The sequence below is a fragment of the Camellia sinensis genome, chromosome 4, assembly GCF_055761805.1.
Source record: "Camellia sinensis isolate YWXY chromosome 4, ASM5576180v1, whole genome shotgun sequence".
Lineage (NCBI taxonomy): Eukaryota > Viridiplantae > Streptophyta > Magnoliopsida > Ericales > Theaceae > Camellia > Camellia sinensis.
In genome coordinates this window covers 171,536,791-171,558,254 of record NC_138964.1, presented here as the reverse complement: position 1 = coordinate 171,558,254, position 21,464 = coordinate 171,536,791, and the positions used below count along the sequence as shown (strand labels likewise).

The 21,464-nt window shown below is 34.1% G+C and overlaps 2 protein-coding genes and 1 pseudogene across 3 annotated transcripts; 2 read left to right on the top strand and 1 right to left on the bottom strand.

The window, feature by feature from the left end:
* The first annotated feature begins 2,643 nt into the window (after positions 1-2,643).
* Positions 2,644-8,579, top strand: LOC114312875 (putative mannitol dehydrogenase). Of its 2 annotated transcripts, none has more exons than XM_082866911.1 (6): positions 2,644-2,910; positions 3,012-3,087; positions 6,140-6,289; positions 7,149-7,662; positions 7,745-7,898; positions 8,160-8,579. In XM_082866911.1, the coding sequence occupies exons 1-6, from the start codon at positions 2,901-2,903 to the stop codon at positions 8,360-8,362; spliced, it is 1,107 nt and encodes a 368-aa protein (XP_082723037.1). In that variant the 5' UTR covers positions 2,644-2,900; the 3' UTR covers positions 8,363-8,579. The 2 variants fall into 2 exon arrangements, with proteins under 2 accessions (XP_082723037.1, XP_082723038.1); XM_082866912.1 differs by having other exon boundaries at positions 2,661-2,910; positions 6,176-6,289.
* A 2,346-nt stretch (positions 8,580-10,925) lies between these two features.
* On the bottom strand, positions 10,926-12,418 carry LOC114312876 (elongator complex protein 4-like). The gene is made up of 5 exons (XM_082923854.1): positions 12,339-12,418; positions 11,870-12,029; positions 11,705-11,796; positions 11,338-11,500; positions 10,926-11,002 (listed from the first exon to the last, which is right to left on the bottom strand). Exons 1-5 carry the CDS (start codon positions 12,339-12,341, stop codon positions 10,926-10,928), a joined length of 495 nt encoding a protein of 164 aa, XP_082779980.1. The 5' UTR covers positions 12,342-12,418.
* An 8,128-nt stretch (positions 12,419-20,546) lies between these two features.
* LOC145824228 (secreted RxLR effector protein 161 pseudogene) lies at positions 20,547-21,221 on the top strand (annotated as a pseudogene).
* Positions 21,222-21,464: the final 243 nt, after the last annotated feature.

The following is a 21,464-nucleotide window of genomic DNA, read 5'->3' as shown; positions in this document are numbered from 1 at the left end:
CCACAGATCTGCCAAATAACTTATATATGGATGCAATTTTGTTTACATGCAATTTGCTACAATTTTGATGCAATACAGATACAATTTTGATGCCAAACAGATCCGCTAGTTCATGCAATTTTGTTTACATGCTTGAGTGATGTTCAATTTTGTTTAGATGCCAAATAGCAGCCACATATCTGCTAAATAACAGTTACATATCTGCAATAGATTTCCAAACAAATCTGTAACAGATAACAGATGCAATTTGATGTAATACAAATGCAATTTTGATACAATACAGATACAATTTTGATGCAATACACAGAACTTGTTCATTAGAACCAAAGCATCAACAAACAGCATCCACAGATCTGCCAAATCTGTTTTAAACTTACTAACAGCTAATATTTGAGGCCACAGATAAGCGACAAACAGATACTAGTTGACATATAACAGATCTGCCAAATCTGTTCATTAGAAACAAACCTGCAACAGATAACAGAAGTTGTTCATTACAACCAAAATTCATTCACCCAAATAACAAAACTTGCAACAGATAACAGGCCACAGATAAGTGACAAAGCATCTACAAAATTCATTCATCCACAAAGCATCCACAAAATTCATTCACATAGCATCCACAAAATTCATCCACAAATAGCATCCACAAAACTCTAACAATGAGACCAATGTTTCCCAAATTTCACTCCATAATAAAATTCTAAGTTACATCATAATAACTAATAAAATTCTAAGTTCCATACATTCATTCCATAATAAAATTCATTCCACAAAGCTATTAAGTAAGTTACATAAGTTACATAAGTTACATCATAATAACATTTATTCCATAAACATAAGTCACAACATGAAGTACAATACAACCAAAAATGGTAGAAACTTTTATTCAATTTCTCAAAATACAATAAAGTACAAAAGTTACATGATAAAGTACAAAATGATAGAAAATATAATGAAATACATCATCGCTTTGATATTATTTTCTATCCTTTCAAGCCTTCGACAATAGTCATTTTCCACGTCATGAAGCCTCGTCCTTACATCGTTAAAGTCTTCTACTGTTATAGCATCACAAGCTCTAGTATTGGAACGGATTCTGGATGTAACGTCTTCATCATCTTCATCCACGAACTTGAAGTAATTGGAATGGGGAGTGAGAGTGTTACTCTACAATGCATGACAATCAGTTAGTTGAATAAGACAAATATTAATGTGACTACTAAAGGATTAAAATTTCCAATACATACTTACATATTTTGATGGGCAAACAAAGAACAAACGCCTTTGATTTCCATTCTCATTGGTTCTTACAATATATATGGCAGCGGTTCTTCCACAATTGCACAGCCTCGGTAGTAATCTTATGTTGCTAATGTTAGAAGAAGAAGCTATTTTTTAAATTTGCATACATGAGAAACATCTATTTGTGTATGTTCCATAATGTTATGTTCCATAATAAAATTCTATGTTGCTAATGCTATGCTTGTGTTTGATAGGGTTAATAGAAATTCTATTTGAATTTAAGGGACAGAGTGTATGTCATTACTGTTAACAATGTATTTGTTCAAACTGCCATGTTTAATAGCATTTGAACATAGGTTACACAGACTAAACTATTAATAGCATTTTAACAAACATGGCAGTTTAATGTCAGTCATTTTCTTCAGTTTTAAATATAGCATTTGTGATTAAGACTGAGCAGAGGTCATTTTCTTCAGTCATTTGAACACACATAGCAACTTCAAACTGAACAAACATAGCAGTTTTATAAACATAGCAGTTTAATGTCAATTCAATTATCAATCACACATGTTACACAAAATTATGCATCTTGATAATTATCAATCTACATAATTATGATTCCATGTTATCAATTGGCATAATCAGACTATTTATCAATCATACTATTTATCAATCTGCATAATTATGATTCCACAATATGCATATATGATTTCAAAATTTAGCTACTGTAGTTCCACATTTTAATGATATATGTTCCACTATTTATCAATCTGCATAATTTGGCTCCGAAATGCATATATGTTTCTCAAAATATGTTCCATATTTATCAATCATACTATTTATCAATATGCATAAGAGTAATTTTGAAAGCCCTAATTTTCAAATTTCAAATCTATTTTATCAATCACAACCCTAACCTTTTGATTTCAGTGTTTCGAGGACGAACTAGGTTCATTTATGGCCTGAAAACCCACGTTCTTCTTAACAAATTCCTTCGCTCCAGCCGATGATGGTCGCGGTGGAGCTATGGTTTGCGAAGCAGAGAAAAAGAGGGCTACAGCGGTGGGTTGGGTTTACGAGTGGGTCGCTGTCGGGAGTGGTCACCGGTGAGGCTGGGTTTGGTGCAGGAGGAGTGAGTGTTAGAGTGAGGGAGATTGAGAGTGAGAGTGAGAGTGAAGCATATACTCTGTATAACCTATATAGCAAAGCGGGAAAGTGAAAATTCAATTTATTTATTTATTTTTTTATGGCCGTTGGATGTGCAACGGCTATTGCAAGGAGGGCTGGCAAAGAGGAGATCTGGACTCTCTCGAAACAGCACCCAACCCCACTGACATCAGATAAGTACGCCCCCAGTCATACTCAATCAATGACGTCATCTTTTCCTTTATTATAGTACCCTTCTTTCAAGTCTCTAGAACTCTCTCGCTCTCAATACCCAAAAAATAGAAGTATTAAAAGAGCTGAAAATGACTTCATCTACTATTATTCAATGAGAGGAAATGATAGTACTGACATGTGCAATTTTTTATTTTTTTCCCATTTTCTAGTAGCTATAAAGTAATTACGAAAGAGAGTGGTCTCTCTGGGTTTGCTCTCCATCTTTAAGCAAGATATTCATCATCTACGCAGCCAAAAGCAAGCGATCGTTTCAAATGTCTACAGGTATGTTTTTGCTTGTATAGCCTTTATTATTAATTAATTGGAACATGATTGTATTATAAGGTTTGTTTAACAAAAATTAATCGGATTTTTAATTCTAACAGAGCACCCTGTTAAGGCATTTGGATGGGCTGCCCGTGACCCATTCGGAGTTCTGTCTCCCTTCAACTTCTCCAGGAGGTAAGGGTTTTTTTTTTTTTTTTTTATTTTTTTAATTTTTTAATTTTATTTATTTCTGACTTGGAAAATATTTATATTAAAACAACAACATAGAAACAAGACTAAAGCGTCATACAAACATGTTGTGTTTTGAGAAATTGGTAAAAAAATATTTTTTAAATTATTTTTTGTGATTTTTGGGCTTTTTGTGTTAAAAGAGTTGGCTTTTTTTTTGTAATTTTTTTTTTGTGTAAAAAAGTTAAAAAATTATCTTTTGTGGAAGTGCTCAAAACACCCCATATAAGCAAAATGGAAAAAAAAAAAAAAAAAACAAAAACAAAAACAAGCAAAAAAAAAAAATAAATTTGTCCAAAAACAAATCAGTTACGATATAAGAAAAATATCGATCTTTTTGAAGATGTAGTCCGGAAAGTAAAATGTACATCAAATCAAGCAAGATCTTGAAAGCCCACCGACGTCGATACGTCCCTCGTCACAGCTGCCAATTCCTAATTCTTGCCACTTTTTTTTTTTTTTTTTTGGGTTGAATAATTTGTTTGGGGAGTTGATAATCATTTCTATGCTTATAAAATCATTTGGAACACTCCGTTTGGATCAACTGATTTGATAAGAAATAAAGAGGAGAATTTAAGGCGTGCGAATTGATGAAAAATAGTGACATTTTGTAAGAAAGAGAACCCTTCATAATACTCTGTTTATAAATTATAGATTTCATTTCTCACCAAAGTGGTGAGATTATGAACTTTTTCATAATACTCAGACTGCTCGTTAAAATGCAAAACATATAAAGAAAAAAAATGTCACCCATATTCCAATTTAAATATAAAAAAATGATTCATCTCCTAATTTTGTCCCCAATTTCACCAAATGATGTGGAATTAGAGGGGTTAAAATGGGAGAGAGAAGTGTGGGACCACATCATTGGGGTGGAATTAGAGAATGTAGCGGACTGATAAGAAAACAGTATAGTTTTTTACCAAATCTCTCGCATAAGTGTGGGACTCACACAAAATTTGGTAGAAAATTTGATAATTTATTTGGGATCCCTATTATCACTTGGACTGATAAATATAATAGTGAGAAAAAACGTAGTTTTTTTTTTTTTTTTGGTCATTTAGACAAAAGACAACTATCATTCATTTTCTTTTTCTCATTCCGCGATCCAAACATTATTAGAGCATCTCCAATGGAGCTGCTATTCGACTTGTCAAAGCTAAAATTTGACAAGAATGACAAAAAGAGGGTTTCCAATTGCATGCTATTCTATTTGCCAAAGATAGCAGATGCCATTTCTGTTCTCAAATTTGGCAGGCTGAATAGCAGCTGCCAAACTTGCCAGATCAGCAAATCTCAACAGATTTTTGGCACCAAATGCAGTTGAAGAAACAAATTTGAAACAATATAAAACCCAAAAAATTCAGAATCAAACTCAAATATCAGAATCAAACCCAATTTACAATTTTTTTTGCCAAATTCACAAATTTCAGAATAAATTTGACAAACCCAAATTCAGTTTCTCTTAAAAAAAAATTTTTTAATCATTTATCACCAAATCAGTCAATCAAAATAGAGTGTAAAAATTAGATGGATATTATCACAATAAACCAAACCAAAATAGGCTTGAGTTGTTTGAAAATCAAAATAAATATCAAATTAAAATCAATGGATGAACAAAAATAGGATGAACAAAAATTAAACAAAAAATCAAAATAAATAATTACGAAAAATCGGGGAGTACAGACCTGAGTTCTTTGAAGAAATGGAGATGATTGAGTTTTATGAAGATCTGGTTTGACGCCATCGCGAGACTTGAGTTTGAAAAATTGCGATCACCTCCACATCAACAACCAGAAAATAAACAAAAAATCAAAGCATATATATATGAGTATGTATATAGATGGAAATCGTACCAGAGACAGAGGGAGAGAGAGGAAATGGGGGGCGAAATGAGAGAGAGAGAGAGAGAGAGAGAGAGATCAGTTTGAGGAGAGAGAAGACAGTGAGAGGGAGAGAGAAGACAATGCGAGAGTGAGAGTGAGAGTGAGAGATTGGTTTGGAAGAGGGAAGACAGTGCGAGAGTGAGAGAGAGAGAGAGAGATCGGTTTGAGAGAAAAGACAGAGTGAGAGGGAGAGGGAAGACAGTGCGAGAGTGAGAGATTGGTTCGAGAGGGAAGACAGAGTGATGAGAGGGAGAGAAAAGATAGTGTGAAAGTGAGAGGGAGAGGGAAAGGGTTGGATGATTCTAGAGAATCATCTCAACCATTGAACATATAGACGTGGACGGTTGTGATCTCCCCTCTGCACTTAAAACGGACGTTGTGCTCTGCTTGTTTTGTTTTTTTTTTTTTGTAAAAATAAATAAATAAATAAATAATTTTTTGTGACAAAAGCTATCTTCAAATAATTTTTTGTGTATTTTCTACAAAAGAATGTAATATTATTTTTGCAATGTATAATGTTGACTATTTTTTAGTATAATTTAATTTTTTTCAATAAAGTATAATGAAAAAATAAATATATTTTTTCAAATGAAGGAAATGAAAAGATAAAATACATTAACTGACATTAAATGAAGATATTTTTATTATAATAAAAAGACATTAATGACATTAAAAAAATTGGTGATTGTTTATTTTTTATGTGTAGTTAAAAAAATTTATTAAATATGTAATAATATGTTTTTCGGTAGGGTGAATTATATTTAATTTTTTTTTTCAATTTTTTAATTTTTTTAATTTTTTATATTTGCCTAGTCAGGAATAATATAAATATATAATTTTTTTTACAAACAGTTAAAAAAAGTTCAAAAAAGACAAAAAAATAAACAAAAATAAAATCACAAAAAAACCTATATCCAAACAATATTTACAAACTTAAAGGAAAAGTTTGTTGAGATTTGCCAAAATAGCAAATGACTATTGGAACACTATTGCTATAATTTGGCAAAATGACACTATTCATTGTCAAATTATAACAATAGCAATGACATTATAGCAACAATGGTTGGAGATGCTCTTAGTTTGGGTTTTATTGTTGTGGAGGATGTTGACAGTGATGGATATGATGATGTTGACGATGATGGTTGTAGGGCGACAGGGGATGAAGATGTTAGGTTCAAAATTCTGTACTGTGGAATCTGCCATTCCGATCTTCACTGCGTTAAGAACGAATGGGGCATCTCCAAGTACCCCCTTGTCCCCGGGTATGTTTCCAAAAACCCCTCTGTAATATATTTCTTGGAGTGTATTAGTTTGTGCTTTGGAGGATTCTGATGCTGATCCTTGTATTAGTCTCTTCATATTTAAATTGCTGATACAATCAGCAGAATTTTATAGAAATTAGAACTGATAATTCGAGATTTATTGGTGTAATTCAACAAGTGTACTTAATTGTGTAGTTGTGTACGCAAACTTGTCCTATAACTGAAAAGAATTTGTGAAGAAAATGGTGCTCTCTCATACACTCAACTCAACATACCTTTGTCACTATTACTTGTGGAAAGCACTAGGAATTCAGATGCAACGCTTATTCATGGAACTTATTTTTCCCATGTGTAATCGAATTGGAAGGAGGACATAAGAACAAGCGAAAAAAAACTAGAGCTGGCTTTGTTGTTTGCTAGTCTATCGCGTGACAATGTCTCATTCTTTCAGTTTCCATGACCTGTGTGGACATTTTTTTGCACTGCAGACTGCTATTACAAATGCATATTAGCTCACTTATAATGGAATCCTCAAATGTAACTGCCAAATGGTATAGATATTGGTGGTTGTATTATTTATGATATTTATTAAAGTTTTTAAACTACACACACACACATATATTGGTTTTATATCTAAAGTAAATATAAAATTTGCACCTCTTGATTTTTCTGGCTCTGCCATTTTTAATAAATCTACCCCTGTTTTGACTCTGATTCACATTAAGATGTCAATGTTACCACATTGATTTTTTATCCTACTCCTTTAATTACACCTGGAAAGATGTTCTGATTTTAAATTTGGAATAACTCATTTAATCACACTTCGACATACGTGTGTGAATACAATTTATATATGTAGGCATGAGATTGTGGGTGTAGTGACAGAGGTGGGTAGCAAGGTACAAAAGTTCAAAGTTGGAGACAAAGTTGGTGTTGGTTGCATGGTTGGAGCGTGTCACTCATGTGACAGTTGCAAGAACGACCTTGAAAATTACTGTCCAAAAGTGATTCTCACCTACAACTCCATATACTATGATGGAACCATGACATATGGAGGCTATTCTGATCACATGGTTGCTACTGAGCGCTATGTGGTTCGGATTCCTGACAATCTGCCTCTTGATGCATGTGCTCCTCTCCTTTGCGCTGGGATCACAACTTCTAGCCCCCTAAGATATTTTGGACTTGATAAGCCTGGTCTGAATTTGGGCGTGGTGGGTCTAGGTGGGCTGGGCCATGTAGCTGTGAAGTTTGCCAAGGCATTTGGGCTTATTGTCACTGTGATCAGTACCTCTCCTCCCAAGAAGAAGGAAGCTATTGAACATCTTGGTGCGGATTCATTTCTGATTAGCACTGACCCTAATGAGATGCAGGTAACCATTTTTCCTCCCTTATGTATGATATTATAACTTCATGGAGATTCTTGAGTGTTTACTGATATGTTGAGTTACATAGGCTGCTATGGGCACTTTGGATGGAATTATTGACACAGTCTCTGCAGTTCACTCTCTACTACCATTGCTTGGTCTGTTAAAGTCTCATGGAAAGCTCGTCTTGGTTGGTGCACCAGAAAAGCCATTTGAATTACCAGCCTTTCCTTTGCTTATGGGTAAGCATTTGAGATTGCTTTAATAAATAGGAAAACATATATTTTACCTAAGCAATAGAGGCATTGCATTCCACATTTAGGTTATTAGGCTGGTAGTGTTTTTGTTCTATACAAAGAAAGCAGAAAAATTATTGCTTGGCTTAGATAGTGTGGCCCTGTACTTTATTTTATATATGTTGAAATGCATATATATACATCCCTTTGATCCTTTCTACTGTTTAAATAAATAAATGTTAGCTAATATGGGATTCGGAATGACAGGGAGGAAAATAGTAGCGGGAAGTAACATTGGAGGTATGAAGGAGACACAAGAAATGATTGATTTTGCAGGAAAACACAACATAACTGCGGACATTGAGGTCATCCCAGCGGACTATGTGAACACTGCTGTGGAGCGTCTTGCCAAAGCCGATGTTAAGTACCGATTTGTCATTGACATTGGAAACACACTGAAAGCTGCCTAGTCTTTACCCTTATGCTTCCTGAATTTAGTTTGATGTAGTGACATGGTCACCAATATTAAGTTGTCTACTGTCTTTATTTTTTTTTTGTAATGTCGGGCTTTTTGTTACCAATGTTGGAACATCTTTTCTACCGGTTACATCCTGTGTCTCCTAGCCCAACTTAATTTTTAAGTGCACTTTTGAAGATCTCAAATGCATTGCTACAAAATAGTTGACTTCACTGCTTGACATTATATAAAGAGTGCGTGAGAAGCATTACCCAAAAAGACAAAGTCTTCACTCCTTCGTAATCAAATTAACCATGTCTGCATCTGTAGGTAACAATGTCAATGTTTGGGGTTCCATTTTTTATGCTTGAATTCTAATTGTGATATTGTGGTTAGGGGTAGTGATAAGGGGTTTGTAGAGGTGGCATTGGTATCTACCAAGGTATTCTTGGTACTTAGAGCCCCAAATGTGCTGATATCATAAGATTCTATCAACAGTTTAATGGTTGATTTAACAGAATGGGGGTCTTATATATTGTTTGAAAAAATAGGAAAAGTTAGTGTAATTTTTAAATTACAAGTGGAGTCCCTGCAATTATGCAAAACTTCATGGGAGGTAGATGTAATAAATTTATCTAAGGTAGTAGTACCCAAAAGTAACCACCACCCTCGCTATCCAATTAAAAATCATTTTCAACATAATCTTCATTAAGTTCCTAACATATAAGAGTTGAATAATGAAAAAAAAAATAAATAAATAAAAAAAGTCATTTGGGAAGAAAGGTTTTGGCTAAAATAGTCAAATAAAAATAAAAATTTATTTTTTTTACATATTTTTTCAAAAAAAATCTAAAAAAATTGAATTTTTTTTTTATAAAACTTTTCAAAATAGGCCAAAATAGGTTAAAATAGCTTAATAGAACAAAATATCACATTCAAATTATAATCATTTTATTCTTTCTCTTACAATCATTAAATGAACTAAAAAAAATCAATTATTTTCTCAAATACAATTTTTTTAACTAGACTAAACTAATAAAAAAGTCAATTAAGTTGCCATTTGGAAGCAACTTTTTTTTGCCTAAAAAGACAAAATAGAATAAGGCCTCGTTTGGGAATATGTAATTTTAGTAACTTTTTTGCTTTTGAACTAAAATATGAGATAAAAAAAAAAACTAATATGTTTATAATGACTTTTTGATTTTTTACGAAAAGATATGCAAAAAGTAGAGAGAATGAAATCTTTGGTAGTGTTTGGTAGAGTTTTAGAATTATGATTTGAGAATAGAGTTGTATTTTGAGTTTGTGGGTTTTAGAATTATGATTTGAGTGCGAAAAATTTGTTTGGTTATGAGTTTTGAATTGAGTTTGAAATTTTTGATGTGATATATGATATTTAATTCAATTCAAAAACTTACAATTCATAACCAAACACACAACTCAAAATTCTATTCAAAACTCATAAAAAATTTTAAAAAATTCCGAAAATATTTTTTATTTAAAATATAAAAAACAACATATGCCAATTTTCCAAAAAAAAAAAAAAAGAAAAGAAAAGAGCATCGTTCCGATCAATCGGCCGGATGACCGGGTAGGCCAAATTTCAAAATTCAAAACCCCGCTTGAAACAAGTTTGCAAAAGTGGGTGTAGAATTAATTTTTGAAAGTTGTATCCAAACACCGCACTCAAATATGAGTATGGAATCATGATTAGAACTGCATACCAAACACAACCTTTGACTTTTTAGTATAAGTTATAGGTTCTTTGGTTTTTTTAGTAACTTTTTGACTTTTAGGTTAAAAGTGTTGCATGCCAAACGAGGCCTAAATAGCCAATAAAATAAAATGTTACGTCTGAATCATAATTATTTCACTTTATCTCTCACAATCATCACATCCAAACCCAAAAAAAAAATTCATAATTTCTTCCCAAACGAAGCTAATTTAGCCAAGTTAAATTAGCAAAAAAAATCAGACTAAATTAGCCAACTTCCCAAACCAGTCTAACAATTGATCTATCTATTATTTACAACAATTTCACTGACTTTCAAAATATTTTGCAAATATTCAAAGCCATTGACAGAGTGGCTGCATTTGTAGTTGAGACCTGAGATGCAACACCAATTTGATTACATCTTTATTTTATCCATCTATCCACACACATTGTTTAAGAAGTCTCCCAATGCTCTTCAAATGTAACTAAACTGAAAATTTTTTGTTAAAATAACTATTGTCCTAACTAGTTCATTGGAGAAAGTTAAATAGAATGATGCTAATTATAATAGCCAGCGAGCGCATGGGGATGCTCTAAGTGGGGATCAGCCAAGGCATTAAAATCTGAGAAGAATGTATGAACCAACAGAAAATCCAGTTTAAACTCGTATCAAGCACATAATGTAAAAATGTTATATTGCTCATCCCAATTCACAACTAGAATTTCCTCAAAAAATAAATAAATAAAACCAAAGTTTACCAAGGTTTTTTCATAATTTTAGAACTGTATTGCAGTTGTAGTGACACATAATATGCAAATACTGAAAGAACCAAGACATGGGATGGGAAAGAAAAGAATCCAATCAATGTTGTAGATCCTTATTTTTGCTGCACATGACCGAACTTGTTTCACCAATTTCACATGACCATATGGTAAAAGCTGGCACAAGGTCAAAAGAATTCAATCAAATATAGAAATATAAAATCAACCTTGTTACATGCATATTTAGGGAGGTTCCTGCGTTTTGATTTTGACCACATTTACATAATAGCCATGTGACAAAGCAGTCAAAAATCAAGTCTCCCATTGCTGGAAATAGGGGTTTAGAGGCGTTTAAAAAACGACGCTATAGGTCTCAAAAACGACGTCAAATCTTTTGGTGACGTTTAGCACCAAACGTCGAAGATGCGGCCGTCGCTATAACTTTATGGCGCTTTTAAAAGCGCCGCTATATTACTATAGGCAGCGTTTTCTAAAAAAAAAAGATTTTGAACAGATTGGGATCCCTGGCTTAGTCGACCCAGAACAGCTACCAGACGTGCCATAAGAACTCCCACTTGAACCATCTATGGGGGCTTGATTTAGACATTCTAAAACCAATGACCTCCGCTTTTTCAGCTTCATTGAGAATGTTGTTGCCTCCAAAATAACTGGAACCTGTGGATAAGTTTGAATCAACCAACTGCAATTGAAGTAGATAATTTCCCAACAGATTAAATTAATTATTCGGCAGATCCAATAATTTGTGGGTAAAAAATTGTATTATTTCACGCTCGTACAGTTGGCAATGAGTAAAATGATAATAGAAAATAACATATGAAGTAGAAGAGAGCACTAGTGCAAAACACACTCATCTCCTACCTGGGTGTTAAGACGGGCCACTTTGTGCACATTGAGAAGGCCAACCATGTCCTGATAACCAGTGAGAAGGTTTGCCAACTCCTTGTCCTCATCTGATACAAACCCCGGTTTAAGGATTAACATTCAGATAGTAAACCTAACAATGCTACTAAGCCAATGGCATACCTGGAATTGCTCTGACGGATAGTAAGGTGTCAGCCAAATGCTGCCATCTCTTTGCAATGGATGGTGAAACAAGGGAAGGTGGAAAGGTTATAACAGCAACTGCATTTGAAGACCGAACCATGCTTTTCAAAGATCTGATAAAGGAAAGCATTTCCCATTCCTACAATGATTATGTGTGAAAAAAGATATTGATAATGCTCATTGAGATAGCAGCAGCAGCCGCTAGAACAAGTGGTAGAAGCCAATCACTAGGATTTCCATTAGCAAAGCATAATGAAGCAGGTTTAAGCCTATTTAAGTAAAAGAAGACATTTTAGAAAGAGAAAAGGGTATAAGAGACTATTAACAATGCCACCAGAATCTCTTCGGGGTCATTCTGTTTCCCCACACCATTTTTGTTTCCACACTACAAAGGAATTGAGAAAAATTGGCACATGGAAATAGAATCTCCCATCTCTTTGCCACTAACCATATTGGAATATTCACATTGTGGAGCACAGAATGATTGAATGGTGATGCGTCCAGCAGATTTTATGTTGCCATCAAATTTGGGAACAGAACAAAGAGATGGTCAAAACAAATATGAAAACAGTTGCTTAGATAACCCAAACAGATTCCAACCACCAAAAGCAGTTGAGCAAGATGGATTTTTTAACGGAAAGCATGTAATTTGTGAAGAGATATGAGGGATTAATTGAATCTGTTCCCCAATAAATATAAAGAAATATCCATTCATGTTTTCACCTTCTCCATAAATCAAAAGTGAATCATAATTTGGCAGAAGCTGCAAAACACGTGAATATTGTTTTCATACTGCCATTAGCAGCTCAAATGCATATGGGAGACCATAAGGAACTAAGAATTTTTATTTTTTATTTTTATATAAAATTACATTAAAAGAGGCACCAAGGGGGTGCAACCCTTGTACAATAGGATCTATACCATCTATATATCAAATGTCTACTCAAAGGCCTCTAAAAATCCAAAAATTGGATCAAAGACAGATAAACAGCTCCCGAATCCATCTTGAAAAGTAAGCAGATTCTAGCTTGAAAAGTTTGTCCAGCATATGAAATATAATAGAATTCAACAGAAGTACAAATGCAAAATCAAGGATTGTAACCTTCAAAAAGGAGTGGTGAATTCCATCCAAAACAATTGAAGCATAGTAGAAAGTGAAGCATCTTTGTTCTAAATCCTTTCAATTTTCTATGTTTTAGAATTGATGGGGAGTTTGACATCAAAAAAAAGGAAGGAATATTTTTCCCGTCTCCCCTGAAACTGTTTTTTGATATGAAGCTGCATCTCACTAGATTCTTTCTTCCATCATTTTTTTATTTAACAAAACTGTACAATTTCCATCATCATAACAGATTACATAAGACTGCTGAGTTGGGGCAACCACATACAATTGGAAGAACAATTACACAAGACTACTGAGTTGAATAACTATGTGGCAGTATTTAAATTCAACTGCTTATGCATGCTGAAACTTTCATGCCAGGACAGGACAATGTAGAATGGTTTAGGGAAAGAGAGAAACGAATTGGCCACAACAGATATCTCATTTCAATCTCAACGAAGAAATGAAAACATTACTGTTTGTGCCAAAACCCTAATTATATTAAGAAACTAGTTCCTAAAATATTGGAAACAAAATCAAAATTCCTTACTAATATTTGTCTAAATAATAATGTAATTTACCAATTACATTTATTGGCCCAAAAAATTCTTTGGTCCACACAATGGAACCACAGGCTTCACCTTAGGCTTCCAAAGCGGATAATGGGCCTCCAAAGAGTTAAAGGTTGCACCATCAATTCTCCTACACTAAAAAGAACTCAATTCCAGCAAGTTAGCAGACCGACCAAGGATTCCATCAGAACAAGGAGTTGTCGGTGGGCACAAATAAGGGTGTATTCTATAGAGCCATCAATAAAAGAGTAGATGTTAGCACGGACCGCATGAGTGACATCACAGCTCAAATCTATGCCTGAAGAATATGACAGAGCTTAAGAGGCAAAACATCACATATGACCATCTCTTTGTGCTTGTCGATGTTGAATGTCACGTGACTGATTAAGGCCGAATTGTGCAACACTGAGGCTGTTAATTACAATCTCTTAACTCTACTTGCTTGTCAAATTATATATTTTATGCATGTTTAATGTCAATCAGGTTGTACATAGTGGGAGCATAAAATGAGCAAAAATGCAAGACTTGAAAAGTGTTTCCCGCACGTGCGTTGACTTTTCCCGCACGTGCGGCAGCACCTCAAAAATTGTGCCGCTGTTTTAAACCTGTTTGAAAGACAGCAGAGGTATAAAAAGAAGAAAGGGAGGATGGATTAGGGTTCTGAAATTTTGAAGGAGAAAGAGGAGGCTAGGGTTTGGAAAAAGGTGATTCTCAATCTTCAAAGCAAATTCCCATGGAGGGTCCCATCTCTTTCCACTCCTCCGTGAGTGGCTAGGCTCTTCTTTTCTAGGGTTTTGATGAAACCCTAGCTATGTAATTAGGTTTTCTTTTTGGTTTTTGATTATGTAAAGGCTTGAACAATTGTATGGTGTTTTAGAAGTTTCATATATGTATTTTTTACTATTTCTTCAAGTATTCGGCTTTCTGTGGTTGTTGAATGCTTTCCATACAATAGTTTTCTATTCTTTCATATTCAAGGTATGAGACGAACCATACCACGAGGGACGAGTCGTGTCGTTACCATAGTTTAGAGTGAATGATTCATACTACTTGAGATGGTTCGTGCCCGTACATTGAACGTGATGATTTTCTTGACAAATGCTTCGAACTTGTAGTTGCGAAGTATTATTCTGTTCGAACCATAGCATAATTGATTTCAAATTGAAACCTTATTTACGTAACTAGTGGTGAACTCATCGCCCTAGGTTTTTCCCCAAATCAGCAAATTCATCTTTATTTATAATGGCTAATTTATTAGCTTATTTAATTTAATCATTATTAGGTTATGAACAATCAATCTTTTTTATCAAAATTAATTTAGGAATTTAACAATTAAAATTAGTTTAATTTCCCAATTGTCCCTGTGAATCGATACTTGGACTTACTATTATTCTAAGGAATTTGGTATAATTTAGTGTTTAATTTTGGTGTGTTGACCTTGAGTTTAGTATTGAGGAAAATTAAGTTCAAGATACGACTCCATTTTCAAACCCAATTTCTTCACGGCTTCTTCAGACACAACATTAGTGCAACTCCTAGTATCAATCACCAAAGAATACACTTGATCACCAATTCACCCTTGTATCAAAAATCTTGACTCTTTGTAGCTTTCCGGGTTCTTTTATGGCTTGTTTTGTAGAAGCCAACAATGGTCAAAAAATACCAAACATATCATTAAGGAGATCATCATAGGATTCCGAATCAAGGGGGTCAACAACCTGTTCATCAAGCTTTGTTTCTCAGTTTTTTTTACCTCCCAAAGTCTTCATTTTCAATAACTGGTTTAATTGGCACATTAATCTTGGGAGAAAGGCAATCTTGAGCTTGATGTCTAAAACGTGGACAATCAAAACACTTGGACTTAATGTTATCTCAATACAAAGACTGAAAAGGACTTGGAGTAGAATGGGAAGGCCAATCAGGAAGTTTTCTATAAATGAGTTTCACAAAAGTCTTCCATTTGAAATGCTACTTGGATTGCATCTTCTGTATGTAAATTCTATTAGCAGCCAATCCACCAAAGAGTTTCAGATTGAGTTGCGGATTGAACCCCTAACAGTACATGGAAATCATGTCATCTTCAATCGATGAGAACTTGGACCTGGTAGCCAAATTGTAAAACAACCAACGGTAGTTATCCATGGACTTAATCCCAATTATGTCTAGCTTCATTATGTTTTCACTGATATTTAGCCTACCAAATTCTAGATGTTCACTTCAAATTTTCTCCCACAAAAAAAATATTTTCTTTCCTCTGTCGTGTGATACCGACAAAAAAAAAAAAAAAACCTCTTGAAACTGTAAGCTGCATATCATAAGAGGAGATTTAGTGTGGCCCACATACATATTAATATTTGTAAATTATATATATTATATTTTATTTATATATTTATCCTTATATGTATATTTATCTTTTGATAATTATGGGTAATAATTATTGAAGTTATATCAAGAACTCTAAATAGTGGTTTGGCTAAGGCCTATCAATTTCCACTAATTAAGTTTCCTTGACGGAAAGAAACTAACAAGGTTTATCTGATAATGTATCTATCTGATAAGGGTCCCTGACCTAGCAGTTATAAATAGGCCTGTGGTTTTCCATCAATGAGGCACTCAAGTTCTACATAGGTTAGAAGACACTTTATTCATAAAGTGTAAAGTGAGTGATATAATATTGAGAGGTTCATAAGAATTACACACATCACACAACTTGATCAACAATGGCTGGAGGAGGTTAGTATAAATTTTATTCCGCCGTATATCCATACATATATGATTATATTATATGTGTATGATTTTCCAACATTGTGGTATCAGAGCTTATCTCCAAATCCATGTTGATCAGTATATAGATTCAATATATATATATATATATATCTCATTGACGGTCTTATAAACTTTTTTTTTTTTTTTTTTTTTCCGGTCAATCCTGTTCTTGCAATTGTATAGATTCAATATATATATATATATATATCATTGACGTTCTTATAAACTTTTTTTTTTTCGTCAATACCGTTCTTGCAAATGTGTAATTGTCTTCATCATGACTAGGATGCAAGCATAGCTTCAGCTTTAAACTGTCTTCATCTGTGTATGTGTGTAAATGAGAATGCATGTGCACGTATGTCAAAGGGTAATTAAAAAAAATAAAAAATAAATTATGTAAATAGTTGTGGAACGATATTTGGGTTTGTTTATAGAAATTAAATATCTTGGGACCATTATATTTGAGTTTGTTTTCTGTTCTGTTAAAGGTTATATGGTGCCGAATTTATAAGATGGTTGAGCACTATAGTAATTTGAGAATAGCCACAGCATCTTAAATTATTGTTATGTGTATAAAGTTAGAAAAATAATTATATTAGATGACATCGTATTACTTGCATTTAAATTAGTAAAATTAATTATTTTACCCACAGGAAGATAATTGTTTTATTAATTTATTTGGAATAAGATAGTAACTTAAATATCAAAATAAAAAAAATTCTATGTCCACAGATAATGGAATTATTTTATTTTGTGAGAGATATTTACTAGTCTTATTGATAAAGTTAAGTAGATTCGATGCAAGTTGCAATCTTTACCCATATGGAGATTAGAATTTACTTTATTTTTTATTTTTTCCGTAGCATGATTTGTTCTTGGTTGTTGCAGTCATTCCTACTACATTATTGAGTTCTAAATCATCTCATATTCCATTTTTGAGTGGTGAAAATTTTTCTGACTGGAAAGATAAGATTCTTTTGACTTTGGGGTGCATGGACCTTGATTTGGCGCTTTGTGTGGACGAACCACCTGTTCCCACGGAATCAAGTACACTAACTGAGAGGGCTTCTTATGAGCTGTGGGAACGATCTAATCGCTTAAGTTTAATGCTCATCAAGCCCCATATCAGTAAGGGCATTAGGGGTTCAATCCCTGACTGCGACAAGGTTAAGGTCTTCATGAAGGCTATTGAAGAGCAATTTGTGACATCTGATAAAGCATTAGCCAACACCCTAATGAAGAAGCTCTCAGGCATGAGACTTAATGGTTCTAAAGGTGTGCGTGAACACATTATGGAAATGCGGGACATTGTAGCTCAACTTAAAACATTGGAGACAGAGATTTCTGAGTCATTCTTAGTACATTTTATCCTTAACTCTCTTCCTATGGAATATAGTGCTTTCAAAATTTCCTATAACACACGGAAGGAGAAATGGTCAGTAAATGAACTTTTGGCCATGTGCGTTCAAGAGGAAGAGAGATTAAAGCATGAAAAACTAGAGACTGCCAATCTTGCATTTTATGGAAAAGGAAAAGGCCGAAAGGACAAAACTGTTCCACAACAGAAAGTGCAAATGAAGCATTATGGCAATAAAGGTGAATGCTTCTTTTGCAAGAAAAAGGGACACATGAAGAAGGATTGTCCTAAGTACAAGAAATGGCTCGAGAAAAAAGGTAATCTATTCTCTCTTGTGTGCTATGAATCTAACTTTGTTAAAGCTCCTGATAATACATGGTGGATTGATTCTGGTTCTACAATTCATGTTGCCAGTATTGTGCAGGGCTTTCTCATCCTAAGGAAATCGACAACAAGTGAACAAGGCATCTATTCGGGAAATGGGATGCGTTCACATGTGGAGGCTGTGGGAACTTCTGGATTGATTTTAAATTCTGGCTTTGTTTTGAATCTTGAAAACACTTTTTATGTTATATCATTTTCTAGAAATTTAGTTTCGATTTCAAAATTAGTACCTTTTGGATATACATTTAATTTTGTTAGTTTGAGTTTCAATTTATTGAAAAATAATGCTATTATTGGCAATGGTTTTTTAATTGATGGTTTATATAAATTTAATTTGGATCTTTCATATGAAAATAGTCTTATAACCTTACATAGTGGAATTGGCATAAAGAGAAGAGTTACCAATGAGAACTCCTCTATGTTATGGCATAGAAGATTGGGACATATCTCAATGGAAAGGATAAAAAGATTAGTAAATGATGGAGTTTTAAATACTCTTGATTTTACTGATTTTGGTACTTGTGTGGATTGCATTAAGGGAAAGCAAACCAACAAGTCCACTAAAGGTGCCAAAAGAAGTTCTAATATTCTTGAGATCATACACACAGTCCTCTGTGGACCATTTACACCACCTTGTTTCAATGGTCAGAGATATTTTGTCTCATTTATTGATGATCATACACGATATATGTATCTCTATCTTTTATTTGATAAGGCTGAGGCACTTGATGCTTTTAAAGCCTATAAAGCAGAGGCAGAGAAACAAATAGAAAAGAGCATTAAAATCATGAGATCAGATAGAGGTGGAGAATATTATGGAAAGTACACAGAATCTGGATAAATACCTGGTCCATTTGCTAGGTTTCTTAAAGAAGAAGGGATAATTGCCCAATATTCAATGCCTGGTACACCACAACAAAATAGTGTAGCTAAAAGGAGGAACCGTACACTCATGGAGATGGTAAGGAGCATGCTTAGTTATTTCAATGTTCCCATAAATTTGTAAAGTGAAGCTTTGAAAACCGCTGTGTATGTCTTAAATCAGGTTCCATCTAAAGTTGTTCCTAAAACACCTTTTGAATTATGAAAAGGAAGGAAACCAAGTTTGAGACATTTGCACATATGGGTTGTCCATTTGAGGTAAGGGTTTATTACCCACACTTAAAGAAATTGGACCCAAGAACAGTTAGTGGTTTTTTCATTGGCTACGCTGAAAACTCCAAAGGTTTTAAATTTTATTGCCCTTCACACACACTTAAAATTGTTCAGGCTAGAAATGCAAAATTTCTTGAGGATCATGGGTAAAGTGGGAGTGGTTTTTCTCGTGTCATAGAATTCGAGAAAATAAGGGACCCTATTGAGAAACCAATTGGGGAATTGGTTATTGTTCCAAGCGTTATTCCAAATATCATTGAAGAACAACCAATACCAGAACAACCGCTCCATGAGGAACAAATCAATACAGAACCTCTTATTCAAAATTTAAATGAACCAATAGGAGTAAGGAGATCCACAAGAGAAAAGAAATTAGCTATTTCTAGTGATTACCTTGTATATCTACAAGAATCTGACTTTGATGTTGGACCTAAAGCTGATCCTAGTTCATTTTCACAAGCCATGAATGGAATTAATTCCAATTTATGGTATGATGCTATGAAACAAGAAATGAAATCAATGGCCAAAAACAAAGTTTGGGATCTTGTTGAGTTACCAAAAGAAGCTAAGGTCATTGGCTGTTAATGGGTCTATAAGACCAAAAGGAATTCTTCTGGTAACATTGAACGATATAAAGCCAGGCTTGTAGCCAAAGGTTTTACCCAAAAGGAAGGAATTGATTACCATGAGACCTTCTCTCCGGTTTCTAAGAAGGGCTCATTTCGAATAATCATGGCTTTAGTAGCTCATTTTGATTTAGAGTTACACCAAATGGATGCGAAAACGGCTTTTCTTAATGGGGATCTTGAAGAAGAGGTATACATAGTTCAGCCTGAGGGATTTTCCTCAAAGGATAATCACTTGGTTTGCAAGTTAAAGAAATCTATATATGGACTTAAACAGGCCTCCCGCCAATGGTATTTAAAATTTCACAACATTGTTACTTCATTTGGGTTTACGGAGAACATTGTTGATAATTGTCTATAGCTTAAGGTTAATGGGAGTAAATACATATTCTTAGTCATGTACGTAGATGACATTCTACTTGCGAGTAGTAATTTGGGTTTGCTACATGAAACGAAAGAATTTCTTTCTAAAAACTTTGAAATGAAGGATATGGGCGAAGGCTCATATGCCATTGGCATAGAGATTCACAGAGATAGATCTTGTAAAACATTGGAACTATCTTAAAAGGCCTACATTGAAAAGGTTTTGGAAAGATTTAACATGAAGTCTTGTTTACCTTCTGTAGCACCTATTGTCAAAGGAGACAAATTTAGTCTAAATCAATCACCACAAAATGATTTGGAGAAAGAATAGATGAAAAACATACATTATGCATCTGCAGTAGGTAGTCTCATGTATGCTCAGGTTTGTACAAGACCTGATATTAGGTTTGTGGTAGGAATGTTAGGCAGATATCAAAGTAATCCAGGCCTTGAGCACTGGAAAGCTGCTAAGAAGGTTATGAGGTATTTGCAAGGAACTAAGGACTACAAGCTTACATATAGACATGCAGATTCACTAAAGGTGATTGGATATTTAGATTCAGATTTTGTTGGATGTTCTGACACTAGAAGATCTACTTCAGGATTTATATTTCTTCTTGCTGAAGGAGCTGTATCTTGGAGAAGCATCAAGTAGTCCATAACTGCTTCGTCTACTATGCAAACAGAATTTGTTGCATGCTATGAAGCTACAACACAGGCCTTATGGTTAAGAAATTTTATCACAGGACTAAGGATTGTTGATTCCATATCAAGACCACTAAGGATTTACTGTGATAATTTAGATGCAGTTTTCTTTTCTAAAAACAATAAAAGTTGCAGCCAAAATAAACATATTGACATAAAGTATCTTGTTGTTAGAGAGAAAGTCAAGATGCAAGAAATTGCTATTGAGCACATCGACACTGAGCTGATGGTTACAGATCCCATGACAAAAGGATTGCCGGCTAAAGTACACAATGATCATGTGGTTCATATGGGACTGTAGACACCCCATTTTTGACCGTCCTCAAGACTTGGACGTCATCGTTTGAACACTCGATGATCATCCATGCTCGTGTTCGTTTTGAGTTTCTGAAGGTCTCGGCTGCGCACCTTGCCTTGGAGCCTCTCAACTTGTCTGTTTTGTGGTTGGTTGTGGACCAAGAGCTTGTGGTTTTGTTTCTGAGGGAAGATGGTGGTTTGTTGGCCAGCTCTACAACCCATCGGCCAGGCCTCATGCCTATCGGCC

Excerpts from the sequence above, each read along its gene's own strand:
- LOC114312876 (XM_082923854.1), bottom strand. Across the intron at positions 11,797-11,869 it reads ATCCGTCAGAGCAATTCCAG|ATGAGGACAAGGAGTTGGCA; the intron begins GTATGCCATTGG and ends GGTTTGTATCAG. Across the intron at positions 11,501-11,704 it reads TGGCCCGTCTTAACACCCAG|GTTCCAGTTATTTTGGAGGC; the intron begins GTAGGAGATGAG and ends ACTTATCCACAG.
- LOC114312875 (XM_082866911.1), top strand. Across the intron at positions 7,663-7,744 it reads CTGACCCTAATGAGATGCAG|GCTGCTATGGGCACTTTGGA; the intron begins GTAACCATTTTT and ends TGAGTTACATAG. Across the intron at positions 7,899-8,159 it reads AGCCTTTCCTTTGCTTATGG|GGAGGAAAATAGTAGCGGGA; the intron begins GTAAGCATTTGA and ends TCGGAATGACAG.